Raw genomic sequence first — 12,689 nt, forward strand, 5'->3', positions numbered from 1 at the left:
AGTGTAAAGATGCTTCAGAACATCAGTACTTCAGCATTCATAGATCTGCCAGTAGTCAAGAAGGTGAAGTCCCGGCTGCATGATTCCGATGATAGTTCAACTCTGTACCAAGGTGTTGAGGTGAAGTCCTGCAACAACGGTTTCACCATAGTGGAGTCCAGCTCCATGGAGATCTCGCAGAGAGGGATCACATGCATCAGCAGCAGAATCTCCAACCAACACACCGACCTGCTGACAGGCTGCCCGGCTGTTCTGGCAACGTATGGCTGGAGTACGATAATCCAGAGCTTGGACCCGATGCTGTTGAGCGGCTCAGTGAGCGCTTCCGGGATCCATTGCAGCATGCTGGGCTTGACTTGGCAACCATCTCAGAGGAGTGGGACGGCATGGTGGCGTATGCACAACGCTACCTCAGCCTGACGGACAGCCACAGCACTGTCTGGTGGAAGCTGTTCAACGTTAGCCAGACAACATGCTGGCAGAGCATCCTTGGCCCGGTCCGTCTACTGTTCTGTCTCCCAATGTCGAATGGCCGTGTTGAGAGGATCTTCTGAACGTTGAAGCACATCCAGATACACCAACGATGCGGTCTTTCTGAGGCCCGACTTGACTCCCTGGTCCGGATTGCTGTTGAGGAGCCAACCCCGAGCGAATGGCAACCAGCAACAGCTGTAGGTCTCTGGTGGAGTGACAAGTGCCGGAGGACAACGCAGGACAACAGGGTGTCAGCTGCTGCTCAACCTGCAGACCCAGGCCATGCACCACTAGACCACTGGACCTGGATGACTGCGATGCCTTTGTTGCTTTGTCTTAAGAGTTCAGTGGACTGTTCAGCATGATGTCAGCATCTATACTACATATACTTGCTTTGGTATTAGCAGTGCAGCTTAACGGTGGGGGATAACCTACCTGATCAGTATCTCAGTGTGTGTGTGTGTGTGTGTGTGTGTGTGTGTGTGTGTGTGTGTGTGTGTGTGTGTGTGTGTGTGTGTGTGTGTGTGTGTGTGTGTGTGTGTGTGTGTGTGTGTGTGTGTGTGTGTGTGTGTGTGTGTGTGTGTGTGTGTGTGTGTGTGTGTGTGTGTGTGTGTGTGTGTGTGTGTGTGTGTGTGTGTGTGTGTGTGTGTGTGTGTGTGTGTGTGTGTGTGTGTGTGTGTGTGTGTGTGTGTGTGTGTGTGTGTGTGTGTGTGTGTGTGTGTGTGTGTGTGTGTGTGTGTGTGTGTGTGTGTGTGTGTGTGTGTGTGTGTGTGTGTGTGTGTGTGTGTGTGTGTGTGTGTGTGTGTGTGTGTGTGTGTGTGTGTGTGTGTGTGTGTGTGTGTGTGTGTGTGTGTGTGTGTGTGTGTGTGTGTGTGTGTGTGTGTGTGTGTGTGTGTGTGTGTGTGTGTGTGTGTGTGTGTGTGTGTGTGTGTGTGTGTGTGTGTGTGTGTGTGTGTGTGTGTGTGTGTGTGTGTGTGTGTGTGTGTGTGTGTGTGTGTGTGTGTGTGTGTGTGTGTGTGTGTGTGTGTGTGTGTGTGTGTGTGTGTGTGTGTGTGTGTGTGTGTGTGTGTGTGTGTGTGTGTGTGTGTGTGTGTGTGTGTGTGTGTGTGTGTGTGTGTGTGTGTGTGTGTGTGTGTGTGTGTGTGTGTGTGTGTGTGTGTGTGTGTGTGTGTGTGTGTGTGTGTGTGTGTGTGTGTGTGTGTGTGTGTGTGTGTGTGTGTGTGTGTGTGTGTGTGTGTGTGTGTGTGCATGTCCCTTGAGTTCGTGGGGGACGGTTTGGAGTTTTTTTGCTCTTCAATTTTCTGAAGTTTGCTGGCTCTTGAAAGCGCCACCCTGGTTGGCTAGAGTGTCAGAACAACTCTTGGAAACTCAGGCGTCATGTCCAGGGCAGAGATTGATACTGCCACTTGTCGTCTGACAAGAGTTGCCACTCGTCGCGGTGTGACGAGCCCGCGAGTGGGTACTGACAAGAAATCTGTCCATAGAAGAGTGGAGAGGGAGGGAGAGAGTCTTCAGCTGGCTTCCTGGAATGTTCGCTCTCTGCTGAACGCCTCTGGCCCGATAGAGACGGCTTTCGCTCGCCAAGAGAATATTCAAAATTCAAGATTTGAATTTGATGAGAGAAGAATCGATGTTGTCGTTTTGGAGCTGGATCGTCTAGGCTCGGAGTACAGTGGTGGCAGAGGCATGAGCTGTGGGTGGAGACGGTTGCTGGAGATGGATGGTGATGCAGGGAGAAGGGTTACGCTGCCTGACGACGCATGGGAAATTGTTTGATCCTGCAATTTCAGTTCGAGCGCGGTGGACTTCTAGACGATGTGTCCTCATGGCTGTTTTTCAACGCTTGGCCTATCGCTGATATCCCTGTGTGGGATGTTCTTCCAGTGGAGTCCAGGTGGGACTTCGGGTGCCCACACTCCATCACCTGGTTGATTGTTTCGGAACTGCAAAAATACAGGTTCAAATAATTATTATTTCCTTTTTGTGCGTATCTCTTGTCATCTCTCTTTTCTATACGTCGCACACCAGATGTGCTACTTTCGCTGTCTTTCTCCTGCTATCTCTCTGCTTGCTGTTTTTGTTGCCATTGTCCTTCATCATACCCATGCTTGGGTGGAGGGCGACATGACCCGTTAGGGTAGCTGTCAATACAGTACGCAATCGTGGACGACGTCGTGGCGGAGCGGCTTCCTGGTGGCAGTGCTGACTTCTCTCGAGCTCTCTCTCTTCTACTCTCCCCTGTCTCAGGGGCGGCGTGGCCAAGCATTTGGCAGCTGTACACCAACCAGGCCAGGTGTGTGTGTGTGCGTGCGTGTGTGTATGTGTGCGTGTGTGTATGTGTGTGTGTGTGCGTACGTGTGTGTGTGTGTCAGTGTGTGTGTCCGTGTGTGACTCATTCTTCTCAGTTGTTCACTGTAGTTTAGCTCCCTGATCCCTGTCAGTATTCCCTTGCCTTGGTTTCATTCTGTCAATCTCGCCGTCACTATTTAAATTTACCCGGGGACTCTCCTGGATCTGTACAAACATTGAGAATGCAACAATTACATTATAATATAAAAATTATATGCCTGCAGTGTTAGGGCGCGTTCAGACTACCGATAAAAAGTGACCGATTGGGAAAGTCACCAAGGTGATTTGATCACGTGACGTTACTGGCACGTTACCGGTGGGAAAGTTTTACTGCCGCGGCTGCTGCGGCAGTAAACTTTTACCGGCAGTAAAAAAGTGCTCAGGCTGCATGCGCGCTGGGAAAAAAGGGAAAATCCCTTGTCAGTGCCGCGGTGAGAGCTGAAAACTTCACGGTAACGTTAGTTTGTTATCGGTAGTGTGAATGTCCTTCACGGTTTATCGGCATTCACGGTTTGACGGGGTTCACGGTAGTCTGAACGCGCCCTAACCTATAATTTGCCTATAGGCTATAATTAAAAAAGTTAGAGTCAAACTGAAACAGTTCAATCATATTAATCGTGCGAATGCAGAAACGGTATAAATGTGACTGACTGACTGAGTTGACTGCAGTGCACTTGGGTGACATGCGGGAACTTTGTTAGTTAAGTTTTACTTGTCCGACCATGTCCGACTTCAAAAGTGTCGGGACATTGTGTCCAAACATTTTGTATTTCTTATCGTGCGCCCTGGACTTACGCCTTGGCAAGATTGATGAAGTGCTGGCGCTTCTTCACTCTCTTGCGGCCTGGGATGTCCGTGCCGTACAGCCATGTCTGCGCTGATGGCTGCAACAAGGAGAAGAAAAGCCAACCGCTTTCAAGCAAAAATGCTGCTTCACTACTGCACATGGATCTTGCAGGCCAAGAAGCGAGAATCAATAACTTCCACGAATAAATACATAGAAAAGAAAAAGGACCAAGGAACTACAAGTTACGCTTTAATGTCCACTAACACCACCAGTTACTAAACAATCAGCTCATGCGATAACATTGCACGACATTGATCGACGGTACTGACGTTCTACAACTAACTGGCTAACAGCTCTAGCACATCTTGGATGCGCACTCCACCTTGGAAGGTTCTCAGTTCTATGTTCCTAGTAGTTCCTTGGTCCTTTTTTCTTTTCTATAAATTTATCCTTGGCTCTCCATCCGAGTCCATTCCACGAAAAAAATGATATTTTTCTAGTGGGGATATTATCCTCACTCCAGAGTACAATTCAGGGACGTGCATGTACAGCTAGCTGTCAAAGGTGACATCCGACCCAGAGTGCATATTTGGCGCTTTGGAAGTGGTACGAATGCTACTGGACGTACTCATCTACAGTGATCAGGTGATGCATGCAGTGGGCCATGGGAAGTTGGGAACTTGTCGATGGTCCAGCATGCCAGCAGGGCAAAACCCAACTTTGCATTCTGGCTCAAATTTCACCACTGAGAGGATATCCTGATTCACATCTCTAGATCTACTGACACTAGTAGTTCATATATGGAGCATGTGGAGCAAAAAAGGGAGGGGGGGGGGCAAAGAGCCAGAAAAAGGTGGTAAATTGCCCAAATATGGATGAAATGTGCACAAAGGTAGTAGTACAACACTGAAGAGTCGACTAGTCGTAAGGCTTACGATTTTTCTGACAGTTTTTTTCAATGATCTTGTAGATCTCCGGCGCGCGGCAGTGATCGTTGGGTCGAATCAAGACTCAGATCCCTATACAATCCACTGGATTTGAAACGATCGATTGGTCGAATCTGCATCCTGATCTACCGGATATGGATCCCAGAAACCTTGCCCGCGGAAGCAGATCCGACTGGATTCAACGGATTCTTTTTTTGCCAAAACAAGACGTTTGTAAATGCAACAATCTTTGCTATGTGCAAGTAGTTCACACACACATGGACAAACTTTGCACCATGCAGATGAGTACAACGAGCATAAACCCTGAATACTGTGACTTTTCATTTTTTAATAGTTGTATTTACTTTCTACATCAACAAGGTTATGACAGCAGTGTGTACAAACGTTACGAGATAGTTTGATTCTGAGGAATCTAGTGCGTCTGGGATCTGGATCCGGATCCGACCAAATGAACACAGCCTTGGACTGAAACACGAAGTAACGCGTGCGTGTTGTATGGGAGACAATTGCCCTGTGTGTACGTTGTGCACGGGCGCTCTGCTTTCGCATGGTGACGAGTGATGAGGTTGGCAGGGCTGAAATCTACAGGGAATTGAGAGCAGGATGTGCTGCTCGTGGCTCTGCTCAATTCTCTGCATAGTCAATGCTGTATTGCGAATCGCCAGTGGAAGCTGCCTTAGTTACATGTATCTTACTACAGTACTACCGGGCGCCGAAGAACGACCAAGCTAGAATTTCATCAAGCACAGCATACCAATGTATACACGGTGACTCAACTGTGCATAGACTGTAATACATGAAAATAGGAACGGTCTAGGCTAGAGGCTGACCCGCAGTTCTTCGGCGACCGACAATATTGTAGGGCCTGTTGTCACTCACCAACACACAGGCTAGTTCTGACGTGACCTGTGTGTTCAAATAGGCACGTGCACGACATCATCGTGATGTCATTCGTGTGCAATGTGCAGGACAAAATGGGTGGTTTGCAGGTCTAAAAGCAGTGCAATCACCCATTCCGCCCTACAGGTTTATACACATACCGGTATCATCAGGGCAAACCTGGCATATATATTATACGAGATATTATAACGCCGTGCCCAGTCTGCGGCTTGTTTAACCCCATGGCCATATTCGCCATGAAATGAGATGTAGGAGTTCGTGCATGGTGATTAGTACATCATGACAGAACAATTTGCTTTAGTTACACCAGTACGTGGATGATACACAATTGGGCTCCATTGGCATTTCAATTGGCGTCAATGAAAACAATTCAATTGTTGTCAATCTATAAAACGCATTAATTTGTTACAATCGTACCATTCGTCTCCATACTTGACGACTGATTTGAAGCACTTGCTGGCTGCGTTGCTTCACTCTACTCTGACCACGACTTGCTTCTGTGGGCGTAGCATTTTCCCTGCTCTCTACAGAATGCAAGGACAAGTTCAAGAGGAAATGCTCATCGTTTTCTACAATAAAGGTGGAGCAATTTCAAATTCGGAATTGCACAATCAATTTCCTCCACTTACCCTCGCCGCGCTTTGGCGTCCCGCGTCCACGAAAAAACAGACCGAGTACAGCACAGGACACCACAGCTGCCACCAAATACAAGAAAGCGTCCAGTAGACCTAACATCTTTCACTGCAAACAAGAACGACAAGTCCTTGCTGCTGAAAACTTTCAACTTCAAATCATCGAAGTGCTTGTTGTCAGCTGATAAAAGACGTCATTACCCAACGTGCAACGTGCAAACAACGCGTTGTTGTACGCGTCCGTTTCTCGATCTCTCCAGCGAGCTTCGCTACGGGCAACAACATCGAGTCGGTAGCGATCAGTTTGAAGACTACTTTGAACTACGATTCACTTCGCGGCAGAAGTGGCTAAATCCAAACGTTTGGGAAGGAAACAATGACTGAGCATCATGCATTAGGTATACATAGCCATAGGTCAGCAACACCCGGCCGGGACGATTTGTTCAACGACAGTCTACCTGCTGAGTGCTGTACAGCTCCACCCGATCGTAGATCTACACTGTACAGTACATCATGGTAGATCTACATGGTACACAGCTGAGCTGCAGTTCATATTCATGCCTTTCAAACACGACAGGTATCGTGAGTCCCGATGACAGTCTGCCAAGCTGCATTCCTAGATCCTACATAATAACACATAACATCTACAGCTACATGACGTAGATCTACTGATGAGTGATGTAGCTAGCTAGCTAGCTGGAGTACGAGCGTGGACCAAGTCTACCAAGAGTAGTGCGTTCGATTTAGCCATTCACTGATTCAGATCACCTCATGTGGGTGAGTTCCATTCATGAATCGATTCAAGTGCGCAATCGAACGCACTCACTCTTGAGTCTTGATAGTACAATGTCATACTATGTTGTTAGATTGACAGCATGAAACAAGGTGGAGGAGTGTGTTCGGAAACAGTGACCTTATTATAAGTTATAGCATAATGAGGGTCAGAACCGGGTTCAACACCCATAGGGCCATAATGGTTCAAATGGTCCCAACGGACCGTAACCGGGGCTCTGCCAACGGCGGAAGGTTGTAGTAAGGTCACTGTTTCCGAACACAGTGTCCTCCACCTCGTTTCATGCTGTCAATCTAACAACATTATAACATGTGTGATATCACAAGGTTTATCTAATCCTAGTTTTGAACTAGTACTAGTACAGTATTGGGTTATAATACAAATGTCATACTACTACTAGTACACTGCAGGATAGACTGCTTTTGGTGATCACTGACACTGACTCTGACTCTGAGGTCGAGGTGTGCCCTATACAGTCTGTATCGGCTATAGAGTGACCGGATATAAGAATATATCGGCTACAGTGATATTGGTACGAAATATCAAAAGCAAAACGTATTTTATCCAGTACAAATATCACTATAACCAATATTATCGGATGTAATGATATATCGGATATTATGATGGCAACATAGAATCAAAACATGCATAACACACTACATTATAATCGGCTATAGTGATAACTTTAAAATACATGTTGCAATAATATCAAAGGCCCTATTTTTTTTACTTTCTTCACGTTGCTTATTTTGATAGTGACACATGTACATGTACATAACAGAATTTTTTATGGAAATGCGGGCACTGTCAACTATGCAGCATGCTCATTTGTCAAAACGCCATGCTGGAAGTATTCCCTTGCCTTTCATGTGTCGCTCGAAAAAAATCGATCATATCGCATATAGTGATGCATCGGTTATAGTGATAAAATCACGGAAATCAAAAGGGTACGCTATAGCCGATACAGACTGTACTAAGGATCAAACTGATATCAGCACGGGGTCGGTGTCCAGCACCATGCTCACCTCCTGGCCTGCCATCTGGGCCCACACAAAAGGGCTGCATGCACCATGGGTACTTGGCTGTGTCGGTGATGTCGGTTGCCCCATGCTACCGCCGTCCTGCGCCTTGGACCGGTGAGGCTTTATTATAAATTTAAAAATCCTTCGGTTAGCAGCACCGGCACCGTGCACGACGCTCAGCCTGTGTATGTGGCCTCCAGGTAGGCGCCTCCCGCTTACTCACTGCCGCTGGGCAATCTCGCCAGCCGCCTCTGTGAGACTGTAGGCTAGCAGTGAAGGTCTGTGACCCACAGTACCAGCTAGGCCCAGACAGATCCTGCCGGCAATTCTTTCGGCAAAATATCGAAGAGTTGAAAGAGCGGAAATTGCCGGCAAAATCGGAGCAAAATATCGAGATGTTGGGTAAAATCGATGCCTGATACTTGGATTTCCTTGTTTCTTACCCGTTCAGCAGGATACACTGCCCAGGACGAGATCACATGTCACCGAAATATCACTGGGATTCACTGTGGATCGACATGATTTTGGAAGAACTCAGGGACACGTGCGTGGAAACCCGTGTTGAGAAACGGACCCTGCGATTTTTATGAAACGTTGTACGGGATTGTACGGGAAGTGGACATGATACACGTTTTTCCGGAGCAAAATATCGAGTCTCTTGTGCCAAGGTCGGCAAAATATCGAAGATTTCGCAGCAACATTTTGCGGCAAAATATCGAGGCGACCGGAGCAGAATCTGTCTGGGCCTAGTACCAGCTCTTCCAATTGTACTAGAACCTGGCTGCCTCCTTGCTTGAGGTGCCCGTACCCGTGTTGAGTGCGACCGCAACGCCGCTACCTGATCAGTCAAGCTCACACCAGTTGTAGTCTTCGGGGTGCTGAGTCGAATGGTCGTGGTCCGAGGAAGCTGAGACGCTCCCTTCCTACTTGAATCCCAATCGAACTCGCGCACTTCCACCGAAACTGGGTGACTGCGCCCTACTAGATGGGGATTCGTATGCAAAGTGTCACTAAAAGTGCCATTTCGTTCTTATAAAAGCACAGATGACCGCGATTGGCCCATATGTTGTAGTCTTTTGGACGCTGAGTCGACTGTTTTTTGTCCGAAAAGGCTGCGATGCAGCGTTCCTCCTTTATTCCCAATCGAACATGGTTGAACAAGCGGTCACGTGCTCCTGGGTGCCCAAATCACCTGGTCACCACGCCAGCAGGCGACAACTAACTTTCACACCAAGGTTCAACTCGAGTTCAACTCGAGTGACAGGACTGCACCCAAAAAAGGTCAAACAGGCTAGTACGTAACGTCGTTGTACCCTGCAGGCACGCCGACCCGCTACCTACATGTTTACTACCGGTGGTGATGGCGAAGCTGATGAGGACGACGACATGCAGGCTGCTGTCCAAGACAAGGAGGGTATTCCCCAAGACCAGCAGCGTTTGATTTTCGCCGGCACGCAGTTGGCAGACGGCCGAACCCTGAGTGACCACAACAACGTTCAGCAGGAGTCCACTCTTCATTTGGTACTTCGTCTCCGTGGTGGGATGCAGATTTTCGTCAACACTCTTCCTGGCTAGACCATCACTCTTTACGTCGCGCAAAGCGATGCTATCGACAATGTGAAGACCTCGATTCAAGACGAGGAGGGAGGTTATTTGTCTGACGCCGAGCTAGCCGCTCTGAGTGACCGGCTCAACCAAGATGAAGATAAAACCTGGCTTGCCCTCCGCCGTAGCTCCAGCCGCCGCCGTGGTTACTAACGCTGATTCCAGGTATGGCATTTTCTTTCCTGTCTTCCTTCAGTCTCCCTGTTCTCTTCAGTCTTCCTTTATGCGAGTGTGTGAATCCAGTTTAGTTTGGTAGGCGTCTGATCATGGTGAGCCACGGTTTACCTAAGTAACCTTAGTTGGTTCGTCGACTACTTGTCCGGCCGCAAGCAGCAGATCCTCATCTCGCCTTCAACCAGCCCTGCGCTGGCTTGCACCTGCGGAGTGCCCCAAGGCTCTGTTCTCAGCCCTGTCCTCTTCAGTATATACACACGCGATGTCCCTTTGGTTTCCTCGCCTGTGCCAAGTGTACAATTTGCAGATGACATAGCCCTGTACGACTCCCAGGCCTCAGGGGCGGAAGCGTCCAGAACCCTCACCACAGCGGCAACTGCTCTGGCCGGTTGGCTGAAGTCCCGAGGCCTCATCTTGAACGCCACCAAGAGCCAGGTTCTGACTATCTCTCCCCAGCAGCATGTACAGGAAGTAACAGTCAAAAGCGGCGACTGTCTCCTCCCCTCAGCGTCTTCTGCGCGCTACCTCGGCGTTCACCTTGACAATCGCCTAGATTGGGACACCCATGTAAACTATGTGGTCACCAAGGTCGCCAAGAAAATTGGCGCCTTGTGGCGGGCACGCCGAAGCCTATCAAGACGCTCTCGTCAGGTGTATGTGAAGGCGGTCATAATGCCCGACCTGCTTTATGGCTCCTGCTGTTTTTCAGCCGCAATGCGAGAGGGTCAACTGAAACGACTGCAAACCACGCAAAACAGAGCCATCCGCTGTATCGATGGCAACCCGCCCCGGACAGCCATGCAACCGCTGCTCACTGCTCACTCCCTGTACCGTGTCAGCGAGCTCTACAGGCAGAAAATATTGATCACCATCTGGCGGTGCATCCACGCCCGCACCAGCCCTGTGCTCGCCCAGCTTCTGACCCCAGCACAAGGCACCCCTACCCGCCATCAGCAGTCAAATGGCCTACTACTGTAAGCCAGGCAAACCGTAGCCGCCGCGGTCATGCGTCAGCGGAGATTTTCTGTTGCTGGTGCTCTGCTGTGGAACGCTCTCCCTGGTGAGGTCCGCACAATTACCCGGCTACCTGAGTTTAAGCATGCTTGTGTACCATACGCCTGTAGGGAGTAGTTCGAGTTGCTGCTGATCGCTCTGCTCTCCCTCCCCGTGCAGTTCAGTAACCCGCACGTAGTATCACAGATACATCGTATTCTCTCTCTCCCCCGTTTACCCGCAGTTATTAGTATCCTATTCTCTTACTATATGCTTCCATAGCTTTTACTATGTTCTTCCATAGCCACTTCTAGGCTAAGCCTTCGCCGTCATTTTATTGGGTCGTCATCCCGTTTGAATGTGCGAAGTGAAATAAAAACCAACCAACCAACCAGTAACCTGGTGAGAGAAGTGTGTGAGAATCCCCTTTTACACTCTCACACTCAGGAGAATGAAAGAAAAGTCAGGAGGAGTCTAAGACTCTTAGAGAGAAGAAAGACGTGTGCGACGATAGTCGTCGGGAATCGAACCCGCAACCTCTTGAATGGAAATCCATTGCACATACATTGTACCACTGCACTATTATCATGACAGTTACTGAGTATGTTACAAAAAGATGGAGCAAAGTGGGCTGGATGGCTGGTCTATAGCCTAGTCAACAAGACTCTACAGAACAGTGATCTAGACAAGTGGAAAGACGCTCAAACGTCAGAGTTTTTACTTCTTTTTTTACCATACATAATCACATACATGTAACATTAATATTACCCAACTCGAAAATAATGGTACTGAGACTAGGACAAACGTGACAACTACCGATAATGTACATAATCATTTATGAACAGGGGCTGCTCCGCGAGACGCAGCAGTGAACGAGAGCGTGAGTAGCTACGCTGCCTGGCACCGCCGGGTGATCTTTGCGGAGAGCTCTGAAGTGGAGAGCAGCGAGACCCCGTAGGCGAGCGTGAACGCGAGCGAAAGTACACTTGACATGCGGAATCCGGTGAGCTGTATGGGGAGCGGCATCGCGATCTCGACATACCACTACTCTGACCACTGCCAGCACCACGTCCATCACCGACGTGTGGGGCGTGTGAGTGACGAGACCCCGTCGCCGGCGTCGGCGAGCGTGAATGCGAGCGAAAGTACACTTGGCGTGCGGCATCCGGTGAGCTGTATGGGGAGCGCCATCGCGATTTCGACATACCACTACTCTGGCCACTGCCACCACGTCCATCACCGGTATGTGGGGCGTGTGAGTGACTACCGGATCTGGCACGACGTCGACGGGGCCGGGGCTCCTCCCGGCCGTTGCTACGACTACGGCCGTGGTGGCGCTGTCGGCATGGAGACAGAGATTTCCGGGGCTTCTCCCGGTCGTTGCTACAACTACGGCCATGGTGGCGCTGTCGGCATGGAGACAGAGATCTCCTGGAGCCACCACCAGTGTCACCACTGCGATGACTGGCATAATCGAAACTACGGCGTCTATGTGCCTGCTCCGGCTCGGGCCAACCAAATGGGTGCCTCTTCACTCTCAGCTGGCGCCCGTCAAGTACCAAGTTTCCATCTGCGCGATACAGTGCCTCCTCAGCAGACCAGCGGGAGTAGTATCGCACAAATGCAAAGCCAACCCGTCTGTATGGTTGGTGGAATTGCGGCACGTAGATATTACCGACCGTGCCATATCTGCCAAACACAGGCAGGAGGTCGGCCGCAGTGGTGCGAAAAGAGATATTGTATACTCCGAGGCTGTACATTCCTCCGATATCAGGAAGCTCACTGTTGCTTCGGAAGGAGACCACCATTTTCCAGTGCTCTAACTCTCACTTCAGACAAAAAGAAAACTTTCCAACCGGTCTATACCTGATAGAGGCAGAACTACTTTCCTTCAGAGGTGGAATACAATAGGCGGGAAGAGAAAGAACCAATAAGTTAATCATTATGACTGACAGTCTACTACGGTAACGAGATCTTATACAGTCAGGTAGTGCGACAACAAGGCACAAAACT

At 49.3% G+C, this 12,689-nt stretch overlaps 2 protein-coding genes across 2 annotated transcripts in view; both read right to left on the reverse strand.

Annotated features, from left to right (window-relative positions):
* The window catches only part of LOC135810043 (patatin-like phospholipase domain-containing protein 7), a 40,704-nt gene extending 34,250 nt beyond the window's left edge, over window positions 1–6,454 (reverse strand). The window contains exons 1-3 of the mRNA XM_065323509.1: window positions 6,087–6,454; window positions 5,875–5,981; window positions 3,619–3,707 (exon numbers count right to left, since the gene is read on the reverse strand). Coding sequence (XP_065179581.1) covers window positions 3,619–3,707; window positions 5,875–5,981; window positions 6,087–6,192 — 302 coding nt within the window. The 5' untranslated portion in view covers window positions 6,193–6,454. The remainder of the gene's footprint in view (window positions 1–3,618; window positions 3,708–5,874; window positions 5,982–6,086) is intronic.
* Window positions 6,455–11,488: 5,034 nt separating this feature from the next.
* On the reverse strand, window positions 11,489–12,484 carry LOC135810578 (serine/arginine-rich splicing factor 2-like). The gene has a single exon (XM_065324071.1). It carries the CDS (start codon window positions 12,482–12,484, stop codon window positions 11,489–11,491), a length of 996 nt encoding a protein of 331 aa, XP_065180143.1.
* Between the last annotated feature and the right edge of the window lie 205 nt (window positions 12,485–12,689).

This window comes from Sycon ciliatum, chromosome 2 (assembly GCF_964019385.1).
Source record: "Sycon ciliatum chromosome 2, ocSycCili1.1, whole genome shotgun sequence".
Classification (NCBI taxonomy): Eukaryota; Metazoa; Porifera; class Calcarea; order Leucosolenida; family Sycettidae; genus Sycon; species Sycon ciliatum.